Source organism: Sinocyclocheilus anshuiensis, unplaced genomic scaffold (assembly GCF_001515605.1).
Source record: "Sinocyclocheilus anshuiensis isolate Anshui unplaced genomic scaffold, SAMN03320099.WGS_v1.1 scaffold1639, whole genome shotgun sequence".
NCBI classification, from domain to species: domain Eukaryota; kingdom Metazoa; phylum Chordata; class Actinopteri; order Cypriniformes; family Cyprinidae; genus Sinocyclocheilus; species Sinocyclocheilus anshuiensis.
In genome coordinates, this window is record NW_015548336.1 from 396,598 (window position 1) to 416,161 (window position 19,564).

The 19,564-nt window shown below is 37.7% G+C and overlaps 1 protein-coding gene across 1 annotated transcript in view; it reads left to right on the forward strand.

The window, feature by feature from the left end:
* Nucleotides 1-19,564, forward strand: part of LOC107656552 (calmodulin-binding transcription activator 1-like) — a 380,613-nt gene that overhangs the window by 15,866 nt on the left and 345,183 nt on the right. Inside the window, exon 3 of the mRNA XM_016444448.1 lies at nt 12,699-12,802. Coding sequence (XP_016299934.1) covers nt 12,699-12,802 — 104 coding nt within the window. The remainder of the gene's footprint in view (nt 1-12,698; nt 12,803-19,564) is intronic.

Genomic DNA, 19,564 nt, shown 5'->3' on the forward strand with positions numbered 1-19,564 from the left:
CTTTTTTAGAAACCTCGCACTTTTCTACTCAATTTTAAACGTTGTAAAATTGTAAACAAATTAAGCGTGGTCCACTGCTGCACACGTGCCACAATATCGATACAGGGCCAGCTGTATCGATACTCGTATCGTCAAATCTCTGTGACGATACATCGTCGTATCGATATTTTGAACACAGCACTAGAAAATATTTTTTAAAACTCATAACATTTATTAATGTTTATAATATAATGTTAATAATTATTTAAACCAGTAATATTAGCCAATAAAGGTAATAAGTAGGGGTGTAACGATTCACTCGTTTTCTCGATGCATCGATTACAAACCCTGATGATGCAATGCATCGATCTTGAAACATGGATTTTTGAATCGTGAATCGTCGATTTTGGACAGTAATCGATTTAAAACGCTAAGAATCAAATGAATTGCGATTTCTATAGTGATTCAATGCTTTCAAAATATATATATACACATTAAATTACTACAAGCACGAATTAATGGAGACCTTGAACAGTGTTCGTGCCCTAGCATCTCTCCTTCACGCGCTCCACTATTTACCGCCTGTGACTGTCACAAGATTGCGCTCGCGCTCCATTCGTCTCACTGACAAATTTTTTGAGCAGCTGATGTGTGATCTCTCCTTAGTACTCGTGGCCAGTAATGCTAAAGTGAAGTAATTTTACTTTTCTGTAGTTTTTCAATGGCTCTCAGTAATACAGACGACATTACCTGAGCAGTCGAACTGTCGAAGGCTGCGCATTTATTGCATGGACGGAGCAAAAATGTAAGTGTCTAAAGCATACGCACAGTTCCACTGAATGATAAATGTGTTTTAACAATGTTGTTCAACTGAATGTACGATGGAAACTGTTAAAGTAACCACAGCTTTAACAACAACCTTGAAATAAGGGCGCGAGGTTTATCTGATAATCAGATGCATGAAAGTATAGCGTTCGTTGCTATAGCAAACAAACTTCGGGCATGTTTTCTTTCAGGATCATCATTCGCCGATGGGCAGGAAAAGTTAAATACTATAGCATTTTATTTTATGAAAATGAGGTACAGAAGTTTTCGCACTGAAAGAGAAGTGATCTCGCACTCAAAGAACTTAAGACGTACAGGAAATGCCTAATATGGACAAAGGCATCTATTGTTGCTGCTAATCTGAATAAAAAGCAGAATGAACTGATGAAACATTAAGACAATAAACACAATAAATTACATTTATGAATGATGCAGTGCTAATTGACATTTATTACAATACAGAAACTATAAAGTATATTTTCTACCTTATTCTGTGCAGAAAATTGAAATAATTGTTTGTAGTATATAAAACAATCATAAAATTGCCATTAGGAAAAAATTCTAGATTACAAATGATTGATTATTGTCCAGCAGTGTATTTGATTTCTTATAGCAAATTCAAAGAAAGAGATAAGAAAATAATTCCTTGTGAAAAGTAATAATTAAAATACATACATACAATTATTGTATTTGACAGTTCTGTCACTTCTGAAATGTTGGCTACCCACCCCTGGTGTGACAAAATATTAGCCTATACATAATACTTTTAAAGCTCTTTTTTAAAATCTTGGCTTACATAAATTTCTACATGTGCCATAGCATCATTAAACTAGCATCTAACAATGGACAAAAATGTTTTATTTTTCTGTAACCTATGGTTCTGTAACCATAAAGGCTGTTGTGTAATTTGCCCCCTGACTAAGCATTTAAAGAATTTAGGGGAAGCATTTAAATAATCCTGTGAATGCACTTAAAGAATGCAGAATCGAATTGTTAATCGAATCGAATCTAATTTAATTGTGAATCGTATCGAATTGAATCGTTCTGAATTTGCATAAATCGTTCTTGAATCGAATCGGAAACTTATGAATTGTGAATCGAATCGATTCGCTGTCTACCCAAAGATTCACAGCCCTAGTAATAAGGGTAATCCGCGGACGGATACACAACGAATGAACAGGCTGTAAGCTGTCAGACAGTTACTGTATGTGTGCGTGATCATGCACAGCGCTCGTGCTTTCAGAGCTGTGCGCTTTCATTTAAATCTTACACAATCATATTCATATATTGTCAGCATCTTCCACGTTTAGTTCTTCTGTGTGCTTGTAGGAGACATTTTTTCTTTGGAAACACTTCCAAGTGTATGTTCTGCCTGCCCCGGTCAGTTCCGGAAGAATTGCAGCCTTGCTAGTCGCTATCTTCGGTGCCATCAGTACTTATGCTACTGAAGAAAAACAAGTACTGGCTCTAAACAGTACCAGAAATAGTTCTTCAGCTTGTAACAATAGCAGAACCCTTTTTAGTGCTAAAAAGAACCTTTTTTATAGGGTTCCATATAGAACCATGCTTTGAAAATTAGGGATGTAACGATTCACTCAACTCACGATTCGATTCGATTCATGGTTTTGCAATTTAAAATTCATTGTCGCTTTTACCTACTTAGTGGAGAAGAGGAGAAACGTTTCCACAGCTTAGCAGAGCTACATACACTTATATGCGGGAATAAAGAACCCTAAACTCTAACACAAAGAACCATTTCAGCATGAAAGGGTTCTTCAGAATGCTATGGTTCTAAATAAAACCATTACTGCATGTAAAGAACCTTTAAAGAACCATCTTTTTTTAGAGTGTAGTGTAGTAGATGTCTCGTGACATCCCTAGTTTATATAAATATATGGTCATTTTGAGACATTTTGTGTATTTGACATTTAAAGCTCAAAAAACAATGAAGAACGATGAAGTACTCACTTTTTTTTTGACTGTCAGCTTTATTTGCGTGCGCTTTGGGTGTACAGAAACGGGCTCTTAGAGGGTCCTGAATTGAGCTCTTTTTAGCAGCTTCTTGCACTTGAATGGTTCAAAATCACTTGAACTGGCAAGGCTTAAAAATGCATGCAAATGATAATTTTGTAACATTTTGTGAGCATAACTGTGTCAGAGATGAAAATCCAAAATCTCAACTGATACATTTCTGTCAGTTTATTGTATCTACCAGTATATCACCCAAACCTATTTTAGAGAATTTTTTTTTTTTACTTGTTTTTAGCTGTTGTTTGAAGACTTCACAGATATCTGATAAATACATAGAAATTATAATGAACATGGACCCCCAAAGTATTTAGTTGATTTATCAGTTGAGCACTTGAGTAGACAAATTCACTAACATAACACGCAAGGTGTCAGTATTTTGCAGCTGACATGAAGTGGACAGACTTGTGGAGAAGGTCTATTTCAGAAGGAGAAGTCCTCCCTGAAATAATGAACAGCCCCGTTTGAAGAGATCACCACAGGCATCTGTAAAAGCAAAAAGCAGCAACATGTCTTTTGGGAAATTCTGTGTTTGCAGTTAGTAAGTGTTGGACTGGGGCCCATCCCACTTCAAACCCTCCAACTCCCACAATCCAACAGTAAGAAGTTGTGAGTTGGAAACGAGCCGTGTCTGTAGGCACAGCTGTGTCAAGACCTGCTGGTGTGATATTTTTTCCATCCTACCTGCCCTTCTAATGAGAGAATTCCCTTCTGAGTGGGTGGCAAGCAGAAGCAGAAAAACCTTTTCTGTCCCTCCACTACTTCCTCATTTCTGTCTAACTCTCTCTCTGTTTGTGGGAGCTCTATCTACAGGCTATCTATTATACTTTCTTGGTCCTCTATCTATTCTGTGCTTTTTTCCCCTCGTGCACCTGACTGGAGAGTTGCTTTCTCCTGATCAGGGCTGCTGTAGTAATTGGCTGCCCCCTCAGCTCGGCTCAGCACAGCACATCTTCCAATATAACAATATATAATACGTTTTCAGCCTGCCTTGCACTTTAGGGTAGGGAGACAGAATTATGTTAATGTCCACATTGTCACTGCTGTTTAGGCAGGAAAATAAAGGAAACAAGATGGCATTAGAGGCTGGAGTTACACAGCAGGATGTGCCATTTACGTCCATGGGATCAAAGCAGGGAGAAGCGTCGTTATGGCTGAGGCCCAGCAGACATAGTCGTGGCTGGAGCTGGGTTTTTAAACCAGACTACATCCTCTGATGCGGTCTTGTTGGTTTGCAAGACAGTCCATGCTAGGGTGATCCAGCTGCAGGGTAAATCTAGTCTAAGTGGAGGTTTGTCACTTTCTGTACCTTTTTTTGTTTTGTTTTGTTTAACAGGTACATTGAATAATAAATATTAGCCATATAAAGTTAGCTAAGTCAAGTCAAGTCAAGTCACCTTTATTTATATAGCGCTTTTAACAATACAGATTGTGTCAAAGCAACTGAACAGCATTAATTAGGAAAATAGTGTGTCAATAATGCAAAATGAATTCACACGTTATAGAAACGAAAATGATGGTGTATAAAATTTATTTGAAGATAAAAAATTAGACGACAAAGAATTAACGTGACGGAGCTCAAACTCAAAACACACTAAACACACAGCTAGCTATTATGGCAAAATTGTATGCTTGATAGTGAGGTCATACACCATAATTAAATGCAGTAATATCTGTTTTTAGCTGCCATTTATAAAATCCAGTTGAGTTCAGTCTTTACAAGTTCAAGTGCTTTGTCTGGTGAATCTATTTACACCAAAATCATTTCAGCACAGGCTGTTTTAAATATGAATTTTAGTGGTATAAATGTGAATATGGTTGTAATTTAAAAAGAAAGAATTAGTTTCATTTTGCTGGAATGCTCCCATAATTTAATATGTTCAGTATACTTTTGAATCCACAAATTAAAGCAAATTAAGACATTTATCTGCGTTCATACAAGCAGAAAATGATATTGGATGAAGTTGGCTGCAGTCACCAATCTAGATTCAGCTTATCAATTAAGTCATAGATAATGTTATCTCTAAGATGTCTCGATTTAATGTCTAACTTCATATATGCACACATAATGGCTAAGCTTTCGTCAGCCTTCTGCTTCGCCAGTGTTTTTGCTTACAGTCATAACAGCCATTTACTCTGAATGTTTTTTTTGTCGTTTGTTCTCTGGCGCTCTCTACAACTTCTTTTTATTTTTTATGACGCCAGAGCTCATTCCCAGTCCTCGAGCCGCAGTAATGTCAGATAAGGGTTTGTGTTGACACTGCTAGACTGCTCTTTATTAAAGCAGCCAGCGTTAGAACTTTAGTGAATTAGCATTCTGCTCTGTTCTCTGTCTGCTTTTAACTGCGGAGCAATGAGCCCTCATTTCAGTGCCATTCATTTTATTTGGTGAAAAAGGAGCATAGCCCAAACATCTCAAGAGGTCTTTCAAGTTGTGCTCTGGGAGGAGTTAGAAGGGATTTTATTAGTATGAGGGGTTTTTAATTAACAACCAGTCATCAAATCGGAGCAGTGAATGTTTTTCACTCTCCTGGATGTGTGCTTATATTCAGCACAAGTCAGTTTCATACCTGTCTTCAAGTCCCTAATAGCATTTTAAACTGATAAACGTCTGCTTTTAATTCACAGCGAAAAAGGTGGATGGCTAATTTGAGCTGTTTTACCATTTAATTATCACCCCTCACACTGTTTTATAACCATAATGTTCCATTTCATTATTCTCAAAACAGATAGTAACTCACTGAACTAACTGTCTTATGTGGATACTTATAATGGCAATAATGGCACTGGAACAGTTGAGCAACCGCCAATAAGATGAATGAGAATGCTAAACTTTATGTAGGGTTTATAGACCTCCTTGCTCTGAAGTAAATGATGTCATCATTGGGCGTGTCAAAGGGAATGTGTTTGCTGGCTCTGATGGGTGGTAGGCCTTGGGTATGTGCTGAATGTGTGTGTGTATGTGTGTGTTTGTGTGGTCTGAAATGATTACAAAAGGGCAGGTATTAGAGTCTTGGCCAGTCTGAAAGGGCTCCGCCCACACTGTCTGATCTCTATCTGAGGTTGTCTGGAGATGACCAAGGCCTTTCACCACCCGCTCGTCTTTCATCAAAGTGTAATAAGCATTCAAGTCTGGCTCTATTCTGCTTTGAAACGCCCACTTTTCACGACCCAAGCAATTCCTGATGGATAAAGTCAAGTGTCACCATACACTCTCAGAAAAAATGGTAGAAAAGCTATCATTGGGGCAGTACCCTTTAGAAGGTACTAATAGGCACCATTTGTGTACACTGTAGGTACTAATATGCCTTTTTAAAGTTCTAATATACCATTTGAAAGGGTACTGCCCCAGTGGCAGCTTTTGTAAAAAAAAAAAATTAAATTCTGTATTCTGTTAGGCTTAAAAATGTTACATTGCATATAGGGGTGGGTGATATGGCAAAAATATCATATCACAATTTTTTTTTTTGTTTTTTTTAGAAATATCACGATTCACGGTTTTATCACGATTTTTTGTCATGTTGGTTATACTATTTTGTTTGAGCATTACAGCCAAACTAATTTCCCTATTATAAAGACAAAGCCTTTCAAGGTATAACTAAATATAAAAAAGAATGGCGGATATTTAGGCCAAAGTGGGCGAAGATAAAAATCTTGTCATTATTTTATCTTTGTTGTTAAAAAATAAGAACAAATATACACATCACAAATATGCATAATATACAAATAAAACAAACAAACAGTGTTTTATTTTCAGGTACGATAGGTGTATTTAGCAGGAGCATTCAATAAATTGAATGAACAAATATAAAAATAAAACACTATATTGATTGATTCCTCTTAAAGCAACTGTATTAAAGTTTTTCAGTCAAGAGTATTGAGTGATTTTTCTCTTTGTGTCTTCTTGTTTTATTAACATTAAAGGAATAGTTCACAAAAAAATCTCTCATCTGTCTGTCAATTCTGTCATAGTGTTTTATTTTTATACCATCATTTACTCACTCAAAAGTTGTTTTAAACCTGAATGAGTTTCTTTCTTCTGCTGAACATAAAAGTTATTTTGAAGAACGTGGAAAACCCAAACAGTTGCTGGTCCACAGCGACCTCCATAGTATTTTTTCCTACTATTAAATTCAATGTGGACCAGCAACTGTTTGGTTTACCCATATTCTTCAAAATATATTCTTTTGTGTTCAGCACAAGAAAGAAATTAATATAGGTTTGGGACAGCATGTGAGTAAATAATGACCTAAATCAAATTTTAGGATGAACTATCCCTTTAATGACAGTCGTCAGCAGGTTTAGTACTGTCTAGGGATGCGCCGATCCGCCTTTTTCGCCTTCGATACCGATTCCGATACCTAGGGTTCGGTATTGGCCGATACCGATCCAAAAATGGCACTATCGGAGCCGATACCCGATATGAATATCCGATCGGCGCATCCCTAGTACTGTCCCTTTAAGACCTGCACGCATCTAATATACAGGCAAGCATCCGTTTTCTCTCAACTGTTTACTTTCATTTTAGACATAACCAACTGAGCCTATATGTAAACCTTGTGTGTTTTGACAGTATTAGCGCAAAAGATAACTTAGTCCAGAAATCAGGCACTGTTTGACAGGCATTTTTTGCGCTCAGAAAAAGTGCACGTCAGAACAGCACATGAATGATAATTTAACTGGCAAGGTTTTAAAGCAAATATGCAAATAATGTACTTTTGTGACTGCGCATAAGTGCAGTGTCCTGTGAGTGTAACTCTACCGCTAACACTGAATGAATGTTGCGTTGTACAGTATATTGAGACAGAGGCGCCAGAACTACAGCTGATAGAATGTGCGCTGTAGCACGATACTATGATATTTCTTCAAAAGCAGAGACTTGGAGACATTTTTATCGTCCACGATCAAAAATCGTCATATCGCACACCCCTAATTGCATACATAAAATGGGTAGTGAATGCCATTTCTTGTTGACTTTAAACTGTTCTTCATGAATAAATTCACATTTTTGTATTTTACAGAATAGCCATTTGGCAGTTTAAATGCCTACGGCTTTATTTTAAAATGATTGGGCCATTATGTTTTTGATTTTACCTTTGCTTTCACTTTTGACACTGGTTGCAATACAGATAAATCGTTTTTTTCTGTGTGTGGGAAGGTGGCTCGTTGTCATTCGTGAGCAGGTGCTCTATGATAATGTTAATTGAGTGAGTCAAATGATTCCAGATACCAGTCTCAGCTCTCTACTGTAAAACTCATTTACCCTTGTACAATCTCTCCCATCAGTGTATGCCACATTCAGCACATACTCCAATCTCCAGAATTATCTCCATGCCCCAAACGAAAGAGCACAGAGAGTCACACTGTTGTTTCACGGCCTTATCAGGTAGCTGTAAACTCTTTGTTAGGACCTTGCTCCAGGCTGGGATTACTTCTCAGTGAGCTGTTTTTCTCCTCTCTCTCTTCCACCTTTTCTCATTCTTTAAAGATTTCACAGTCATCCTTTAAGTCCATATTCTCCAATATTGTCTTTTATAACTTTAGACATCCAATCATCTGAGCAAATTAAAAATAGAGGTGTAATAGAATGGACAGGCAGGGTGACTTTGCCTTTAAGAAGCACTGCGGACATGGGGGTTTGCCATTTGAAGTGTACATATTTGATTTCTGGTCAGCTTGTTCTTGAGACACAGGTCTTTGTTTTATATTCACAAACAGAAACCTGAGCTTTCGTGGGATTCTCAGACAAATTGAAAAGGGTTCAGGTAACAAGAAGCGCACACTTGAGAATCACATTCCTTGAATAAATTGTAAGACTTTGTTGAGCACTGTCACTGTAAGACATTTTCAAAGGTGGCATAGCTAGACAGGAAGGACAACTAAAAGTCAGTCCCTCTAAATTGAAGCACACTATTTTAAGAAATTCTTGAGAATGCGTATATTTATTAAAACAATAAAATATATGAAAATAGAAATTAAGCAATCAGATTGTCATAAAATAATGGGTAAACTATTACATATACAAATTAGAATAACTAATTGCCACCAATGAACAATTCTAAGATAATAAAATAATTTCTCCAAGCAATATTTTATGTCTGTATATTTATTTAATCGGCTAGTAGCTGTGTAATGAGTGGGAAATAGTCAGTCGTTCATTATCCATTCAGGATGATACAAGAGACCTCTACTTTGTGTCAGGGGCTTGATCACCCTGTCAGATTTTGCGTTGCGATAATGACTGCCTGACTGTATGTTATCCCTCACTCAGCTAAGGGATGACTCTTATATTTAACCTCTTCCCATCACACCACCGTACGATTATAATAAGAAATATAGCTGCAAGCAGCAATCACGGGGCCAAGCACTCCAGAGGCAAATTGAGGAGGTAAGCATGGCATGGAGCATCAAACCAAATGTAACAATGAGTAATAAAAGCAATTTTAGGATGATTGTAATTGAAATGGCTGAAAAATCATAAATACAACCACTAGTAATATGATTAAATGGCTTATCACTTTTGACCAACAGGTGGCGCTGTAATCAAATCATTTTGGTGTGTTCTGTGTGAGGTGACAATGGCACACACAAAGTTTGTTGTCATTATGTCAAAGCTTTGAAGAGATATAGCCTTAGAGTCATTTTGGCACCATGCCTAAAATTTGTAGCAGCGCTGTACGAAAACGGTTTCGTCTATCGACACGAAATCCATAACATTTTGTCAGCACAGTCTGAAAATGATTTGACTTGATTTTGGTGAAAATCGGACGAAGGCTTGAGGAGGAGTTCGAAAAAGTAGGTTTACAGCATAAATCAAAATGGCTGACAGGCAGTTCAGATTTACTAAGGGAAAATTGGCATGTCTGTTGTCGGCATAAGCCAAGGAATATTTTGAGAGCAGTTTCATTGCAAGTTATTAGCATTTTTGGAAATTTCATAATTAATAATAAATCAATGGTTTATTATTCTTGACCAATAGGTGGCGCTGTTACCAAATTGTCAGTGTGAGGTGACAATGGCACATACAAAGTTTGGTGCAAATATGTCAAAGCTTTGCAGAGATACAGCCTCAGATGCATTTTGGCATCTTAACCAGCAAATTCGTTGATGCTCTAAAGAAAACCGTTTCGTATATCGACACGAAATCCATAACTTTTTGCCAGCTTGGTCTGAAGATGATCCGAGTCAAATTTGGTGAAAATTGGACTAACGGTCTTGGAGGAGTTCGAAAAAGTAGGTTTTCAACATGAATCAAAATGGCAGACAGGAAGTTCAGCCAATTATGGCAAAATTGGTATCGATGTTCTCAGCATGACGCAAGGAATCTATAAACATCAGTCTCATTACAATATTATAATGTATGCAAAAGTTATTAGCATTTTTATAAATTGCTTTATAACTTTTGACCACAAGGTGGCGCTGCTTCCAAACGTTTTGCGTACCATCAGGGCATGGTGCCAAAGACCCATACTGAGTTTCGTAATGATATGACAACGCGTTCATAAAATATAGCATTTTACGACAACATTCAAAATGGCCGACGCCCAAAATGGCGACGAATCAACTTGAATTCCATAACTTTTTGCCAGCATGGTCTGAAGATGATCTGAGCCAGTTTTGGTGAGAATCAGACAAACCGTCTAGGAGGAGTTCGAAAAAGATTAAAAATAAATAATAACAATTAAAAATAGCGAAAAAACTAAACCTTTTTTTGAGCAATTTTTTGAATTTTGTATTTTAATTTTGTGCCTTATGGTTCAAAAGTTATTAGCATAAAGAAATTGCAACTTTGGACAAGTGGTGGCGCTAGAGAGTTGGAGTTAGAGACTCCAAACTTGCTGTGGTTAATGTTGAGACTGTCCTCTATCAGTGTGCCAAATTTCACAACTTTCCCGCAAGCGGTTCTATGGGCTGCCATAGACTTTCGGCGGAAGAAGAAAAATGACGCTAACGGATACAATACGTGCCACTGCACCTTCGGTGCTTGGCCCCTAATTATGGCAAGTAAAGCAAATCTGTGCTGACTTTGTAGACAATGATAAGTGATGTTTTTGTACATTTTTCATTGAATGAAAATATTATTTTGGGTGCAGAAGACAAAAAGAAAGAATACTAGAGATCTGTAACATGATAATGTCATTTAAGGCCATATTTTTCGGTTCAAACAGATGACAGAATCCTATTCTGTGACATAAACAGATGTCTGCAATATCAGAGTTGATTGTCTGACAACTGGGAAACAATGAAAGATTCACAACTGGACCAGTTTAGCTGATGCCACTGTCATTTGAGAGAAGCAAATATCTTTCTCGCTGATGTGGAGAAAGAGGCCCTCATTTGAGGGTTATTTAAATTTTGCATAATCGTCCGACAGTGTAACACAAACCGTCAGACCTGGAGATGCGTAATTGGCTGTAGCATATGTGTCTTGATTTGTCATCAGTGACGCGAGTGGCGACAGAACACATGGTGATGTGTAAGCACATTAGCTTAGAGACAGAGGAAATCGAACTGATTTGCAAGCATGCTCATAACCACATTTACATGATTTGGTATAGGATCTTATTCGCAAATGATAGACGATTGTTTGTCACAATTACAGCCTTAGGAAAATGGCGGGGGTGTTTTTGACAGTGACTCAGGCATATCATGTCATATTTTTGACTCCCTGTTAGGATGTTTGATATGGATTAGACATCCCGTCATTGTGCTGGTGCTGAAATGTAGGATGGGCTCATAAAGTAATGACTTAGACATGAACATAAAATTGAGTCCCTTTGAATATATTCCTGTTTTTTTAAAATTAGCATTAGCATAACTTTAAGAAAATAAAAAATAGATGTCTTATGCACATTTGTTTGCTTCACAGTAGACAGTTGTCCACATTGTAGTGGTCTATATATATACCACATTATGTAAAGTTCTTTTAGCCAAAAAGGCCATTTACAGATTCCTTTATTCAGGCTGGTCAAAGCTTTTTTCCACCTTTCATTCCTTCATCCTTACTCCTGCAGGGGTTTTAGTGGAATGGAATGTGAATGTCATGTGGGTGTAGGTGACAGACGAATGTATAATCAGCAGTTGGTTGTAACAAGGTGATTATAATTGGACTCAATTTACAGTTGTAGACAATTTTATTGTAATTTAGAAAATCTGCCCTGAAAGTGAACTTTCATTTAACAATGAAAGTTAAATGGCAGTGATTTGACTGGCCTGCCAAGCCCTTAGGAATGAGAACGAGAGACAGACAGGGTAAGAATGGAAGAAAGCCTGATATATAGCCCTGCCTTAATTGCCCCTGAACAAATTGTATTCCCTTTTTCTTTTATCTTTAGCCAGCATTTGTGCTTTTTACTGTTCTTTCGAGCAGTCAGGATCAGGGTGGCTGTGTACTTTATTGGGTAGTTAAAGTCTTAATAAAGCTTAGCATCAGTTCCCCTTAAGCCCTTGAGAGTGGACTTCCACTACTGAAAAACCAGAAGTCTTATAATTCTCATATCAATATATTTCACTATTTCTTTTACCTTTTTTTTCATAGCATGCTTGGCCAATTAGTTCACATTTTCATTCATCTAACATTTTTTACCTTCATTCTGCAAGTTGCTCATTAGTCGCTCTTTGCAGTCAGAATAATCGGTGGCCATTAATGATCCTTGTTATGTGCTGTGTATGAAGAATGTAGAAGAACTGCAAAAGATAATCTATTATTAAATCATATATACTGGTTATTGTATTCATACACTGAGCCCTATATATTAGCATGATTGCATCAATCCATCTTGGGTATTGATTAATGACACAAATGTTTTACTGCCTCTTACCTTTATTCTTTAATGCAAGCTTGTTTTTTTTTGTTTGTTTTGCAGATGAACATGGACATTTGAAAATATACCTGCCCAAAAAGCTCCTTGAATGTCTACCAAAATGCTCCACATTGCCAAAAGAGAGACACAGGTGGAACACCAATGAGGTAAGGTCACCTCTCTCCGCCATCTGCTGCTGTCTTTTTTTAACTCCTGCTGACTTTATAGAGATAAAACCTCGTTTATTTTAAGCAGTGAAACGGACACAATGTGTTAATAGAAACCTCTCTAGGGATTCTGTAGTCAGTTCAGATATTAACAGCAACTGTGTGATTGCCTTATTTTTGTGGCAGGAGGAAGTTGCCTATTTTCCGTGCTCTGCTTGCAAAGGACATAGATCGAGTGTTTTAGGAAACAGTAGGTTCATAAAGCTATCTGTATATACAAAGATCTCATTTTTACATTTATGCAAATATAAATTTGCAATAGTTTATGATCTGCTCGTAAAACATTTATGTTCTGGCGTTCAATATTTTAGCTCATATTCTGTTGCTTTTTTGGTGGTCTATTGCACAGCAGTTTGTAAGTTAAAACTCCAATGTATATAATTTTTGGCCATCTGTTCCAGCATCACTTTTATTCACAGATGTTTTAATTCCCTGGAAATATAGACAGGATGTGATTATTTATTTATTTGTGTGATGAAAGGAATCCTGCCCATAGTCATTACATTACTAAATCAGAGAAGAATATGAATGCTCTGTTTTTTTTTCTTAGACTGACTCTTCATTTCAGTCTTCCTTCATTTCTGCTTATTGGTGACATTTGTAACATTTTCAATACTCCTTGAAAATTTTCCCAGGGGTCAGAGCACTGTGTGATCTTATATTAACAATTCAAGGAAACAAAAATATTTTTGGATTAGAATAGTGCAAGTCATTTAGCTCGGCTCACTTGTTTATTGACTTTCAGTAGATGCTGACATGCTATTTCAGACCTCTCTGTGCCACTGCATAGAAGCCTCGCTATCTAACAAAGCCATATACCTAATAATCTACATATGAAAATGTGTTTTAAGTACGTTTATCACAGCCTGAAGGCATTTCAGACACAATGCATCAAACAAATAAGAAAAGATAACAAGCCTCTTAGATTTCGGTATTGAAAATGAAAATGTGAAATGTTTTTATTTGTATGACTGTGGGAGGAAAAATCAGAGACTGTTTGCTCCAGCTGTCCTTGACCTATAGGCCAGCCATTTTAAATTAGTTCATTTCTTTTCAGTGCAGCTATTTTATCATTTAATGGAAATGAGATGGTGACTTGCTTGATTTTCACATTTTATTTGTTGTTCGTGTTCAGTCTGTTGTGCGGCGTGGCTCCCTCCGTGCAGAGGCTGCGGGGAGATTGAAACTAAACATTGTTTCACTGCCGTAAGCTAGAGGGATTTTAAATGACTGAGTTTCTCTAAGGAGATTCATAAACTCATAGATCAGTGAAGGCGATGCAGTTTTATTACAATTGATCCCACTGAAGAACGCATGGCTTTCACACATTAAGTGACAGGCATCATCAGAGAGCAGCAGACAAAGGAAGCTTTTTGGGGAGTTTTCTTTCTTCCTTTTTTAAAACTCTCCCCCTCAAATTAATGACATCCTCTTGTGCAGGCTGGTAAAGAGAGGGATGAGGAGCGCTTTGGTGGGGAAGTGAGCCTGCCTGCCTCCCTCAGTAATATCAAAACGCCTGCCATAGCCACATACATAACTCACATGTCACCTTTACATCAATTTCAGCTCTGCCAAAAGTCCCCAGTTACAAATCACTGATGTGTCCCTCTTAAAGGGATATTTATGAATTGAATACACTGCTTTATCCCTCCGCGTATTCTTTATGGAGTGACAGGTGGCTTTTTTGAAGGGAAAGAGGTGTGGATGTGAATGACAATGCTGAAATAGACATTGAAAGCACCAAGCCGTTGAATGTTTGTGTCTTGTCAGATTTAGCTCTGAATGTTTTCCCTCTGCGGTTCTGGTAACCAGAGACTCGTTTCGTTTTGTTGAATAGTTTGTCTTTGAAGTGCAAATATGGCATTGTGGGATATTGTTGATTGTTTGGCTTTATTTCCATGTAACATGATGCAATATCCAGAGTAAAAATTGAGATTTCTGAACTATGTATGTGCACTTGTCATTCAAAGGCTGTCAGCTTACATCAGGCATTCTGTGTGTTTGTATATTTGTGGTCTGGTTTGAAATGATACAAGTGAACTACAATATTGCTTCAGATCAGTGGCTGCCTTTCTAATTGAAGCTGATGGTTTAATGCGTTTGACCTGCGATGTTGCGCTTGCAGTCAAAATTAATTAATGTGTTTTTTGGAATTGATTTAAAAATGTCAGCACTTATTGTGGAATGATGTCATCTTTGTCCTAGTATGTTACGAAAGAAAGAAATCAAGAACTTCAGGAAGTTCTTTCATGTTTGTTCCCCAATTCTTTAAGGAAACAAAATATTATGCAAGTTGGGTTCATTTGTGCAGAAGCCATTCATAATGAGCTATATCTTCACATATAACCTATGAAGATATCAGACAGAAGTACATTTTTGCAGCAGTGCTCTTATTTGCCTCATTTGCACTTCTCTCATCACCATAATATAGCGCTTTGTCTTATTTTTATCCCATTACACATACTGAATAAAAGTAAATTCAGTTATAAAATAACAAACCTAGATTCTATATTCCTCAATCTGCATGAAAATGCTTGGAAAATGCAAACTCTAAACTCAATACAAATCTGCAATAATGAAATAATATAATAACATTACCCACATATTATTGACTTAGTCTTATAACAAAGATTTCACCAAAGTGAATCATTGTAATGATGTTATGGTATTTCTTCAACTACAGGCACTTTTGTTTTTTTTATCTTTTATGGCCTAGTGGATTATTTTGTATTTTGTATGAAGGCTACTTTTGAAACTTTTTGAAAATGCCTTTACTTTTTGCTACTTTTAAATCCTTATTAAATCCTATTTAATAATTGATCCTTGTCCCAGACTTTCAGTTTATGAAAATCCATAATTATTATATTTTAAAGGTTAAATTGATCATCTAAATCTTCTCCTTGTATGATCTATGCATATAGACTTGACATAATAAGTAAGTGTGTAAAGTGTCTTTAAGAGTTCACAGGGTTAAAAATGGCCATAGTTGAAGAAAGGGCCATTGTGCTGGTGTTTTCATGTTGCGTGCATCAGAATGGTCTGCACCATTGGTTGGAGGGAAGACAACCTTCCCCAAAAAGCAAGGGCATTTGTGTGTCATGTGTGCCAGGCAGACACTGAGGCTAGAGTGAGTCACTTATGGCAGACTGAGAGGTATTAAGCAGTCTCATTGCTGCTGATTGTGTGACTCTTACTGAAAGTGACACCTCCTGTATTTCCTCTATATCCCTCCTGCTGTTCTTCCCACTTAGTAGTGTTTTTTTTTCTCGAAATAATGTCTTCTTAACGATGAGGGTTCATTTGGAGTTTATGTGGGCAGGAAATATACAGGATCAACCTCAAATCAAACCAAATTTGTCACACCACATCATGTTATACATTGCGTTTTTTCTGTTCTCTCACCAAGTCTGTTGTTGTTTGAGTTTCCCTCATGTTACATGCAGTTCTCCATGTTGAAGTGCAGTCAGATGACAGCAGAACTTCTAACGCAGTCCAGACAAATCAGGCTAGCTGGAGTGCAGCGGTCATGTGTGGGAGCCCATCTTTTCTTTACTGGATGTTCAGCGCTCTGGGCCATATTTAAATCTGTCATCTTTCCTTGTGTGCATTTATACAGAGAATGTGAGTTGGATTAAATTTCAAGCATTTGGTGGAAAGTTAGATAAACCAATCTGCTCAAAATGAGGTTGATGGCAAGAGGAGGAGGTAAGGATGTAGGTGGTTTAAAAGAGGTGATGTGCACAAAGGCACTGCTCGGCTTTTAAACTGTCAGAATGAGATTTGAAGAAAATATGGGCAAAGGATTGACAATTTATTTAACTGTAGCAACCACACAGCACTGCAATCTTTATAACAAAGAAAATAGGCTTAACAATAAAGGCACAACAGATAACAGAGTTTGAGGCAAACACGAAAACTAATTAGAAAGGGGATCTATGAGATCTGACAATGCCTCCCATGAACAGAAATTAAAAGAACAGGTTTATTCGAGAGATATGTGAAAAGTTAGTACCTGAAGAACTGTTTGTCACATTTGACCTTTCTGACATAAGCTGACATAAATTGCTCCACATAATGGCAATACTGTGTTATTTTTAATGTGAATGGTACACACTGGTTTTTGAGGCAACAATTCTATAAAAACCTCTTGCTCAGGTTCTTTTCATTTGGTTTTGTCTTCCTTTCGACACATGATTTCTAGTTTTTCAGGCGTATTTTTTAAAGGAAGCACACCATATATTGAGGATAGTAACCTGTGATTTCCAAACTCTAGTTTTCAGAATGATTTCCCTCACCATAGCTAAATTTAAGAGCACACGCTCCATCCTGCTTGGTGTAGTCCTTCACATGGTGAAATGTAGGAATGTACCGATTCATTCAACTCATAATTCGATTCGATTCACGATTCGATTTTCTCACGATTTTTTTTTTACAAAATGAGATTGAAGTGTACATTTCTTTGTGAAATTGAAATATAACAAAACTAAATTGAAATTTCAAAACAAACCCCAAATCAAATAAGCAAGTTACACAAATAAAAGAAATCTCTTCATATAAACAAACTAAGGCTTTGTCTGTGCTCTTTCCATTTAAAATTAGAGGCAACCACTGCATTTTAATCATGATCCAAACAAAGATGCTGCATACATTACAGCAGTTTTTAATCTAAATTAAGGCTTGTGCACACTGGGACGATTATCGCGCGCGATTATTGCCGACATTTAACGCCTCGTAACTAAACAAAGGGCACCAATGTGAGTGTGCACACCGGCGCGCAAAACGCCAGGCATAAAAGTGTCATTTTTTAAAAAAACGCCTCGGGCTCGTTTTTTTGGTTTGACGTGCCGCGTTAAAAACTGGCCGACCAATGAGATTGGCGCTTTTGTTCACGTGCCTGGAGCTGCTGAAGTTACAGTAAAACACAACTTGGTGGCGCTCAAGCACAAAACGGTCTTGCCGAGCACACACTTGATACCTAGCGACGAAGAGGAAGTAAGTAGACAAAGAAGCAGCATCGAGGCAAAATGAATGTAGATCTGCTGGTCTCATTGGTGTCTGAACGCAAGGAGCTTTATGACAAACGTGACAGTGATGTCCTACAAAAATCTCGATAAGAGGGAGTTGTTATGGAGAGGAATTGCAGATCAAAAAGGATTCAATGTGTACCGGGGTATTTCTGTTTTTCATTAAGCACCATCTAACGTCAGGGAATGAATTTGCATGTTCACTCAGCTCATCACCAGTGAAAATCGCTTGGGTATGAACACACAAGACACGTCGAAAAATGCTGGTGATAAGCACGCGCAATAATCGTCCCGGTGTGCACAAGGCTTTAGACTGTATAATTTCGAAATTTGAAGCAAAAACAGAATGGTCTGACTAGGCCTGGGTGATAAAACGGTATCGATATTTATCGATGGTACACTCTCTTCGATAACAATAGAAAAAATGTACGATATAGCGCACGCTATAGGCATGTGCTATGAGTGACGCAGACCGCACACACAAACACGAACACATGCTGAATTGAGTGCTGTGCCTAGGGCTGTCGTGATAACCACAATATCGCAATACCGCGATATTGACGAGCAAACTGCAGAGGAATGCAAGAACCGCAGCAGTTTCCGTTTCATTGTCTTCGTTTTACACTTCATGCATGTGGACTGAATATTAAACAAGTTAGTAATGATAACATAATGTGTACCATGCTGATTTGATATTTATCGATGGTACACTCTCTTCGATAACAATAGAAAAAATGTACGATATAGCGCACGCTATAGGCACGTGCTATGAGTGACGCAGACCGCACACACAAACACGAACACATGCTGAATTGAGTGCTGTGCATAGGGCTGTCGTGATAACCACAATATCGCAATACCGCGATATTGACGAGCAAACTGCAGAGGAATGCAAGAACCGCAGCAGTTTCCGTTTCATTGTCTTCGTTTTACACTTCATGCATGTGGACTGAATATTAAACAAGTTAGTAATGATAACATAATGTGTACCATGCTGATTTGTTCACTAAGGAAAGCGAAATCTCTGTCTTAGCATCGACGCATAGCTGGTCAGCTGAGCCTTCTAAAGTGGCGCTCAAAGTTAAAATGATTTCAACAGTGTGTTTCATTACGTCTCTTTGAATGAATGAATCAGCGTTTTTGACCGTGTAGTTGAATGACAGTCACGTTCCACCACCTTGTGGCACAACACTGTAACTGCATTGACTGACAGCCCGTCTAGAACGCGTGCAGGTGGAAATATCAATAGAAAGTCTCTTGTCCAGTCAGATTAGAAGATCAGATTAAACTGTTATACATATAGGCTAACGGTAGCCTAACGATCTTATTGTCAGGTTTATGTTCTGTTATGTGGACTGTTATTTTGTCATTCTCTTCTGTTTACTTCACTTCCTGTTTCAACGCTATTTGGTTTCGGGTTCATTGTCTTCTGAATATGACCTCGTTAGTTATATTGTAACACATACACACACTAATTATATATATTGTAACGGGGTGAAGAATCACACGACAAGCAATCTCAATCAATACCCCGGGAGGGTGGATTTATTAGTGTGATGGGTGCTAGTGAGAAAGGTCCAGGTAGGTGCTCCGGTGCCGTGAGTGCTCTCTTCCGTCTTCCCAGTGCAGAGGGTCCGTGCAGTGCTCCTGTGGGGCTGGTCGGTCACACGCTGCTGTC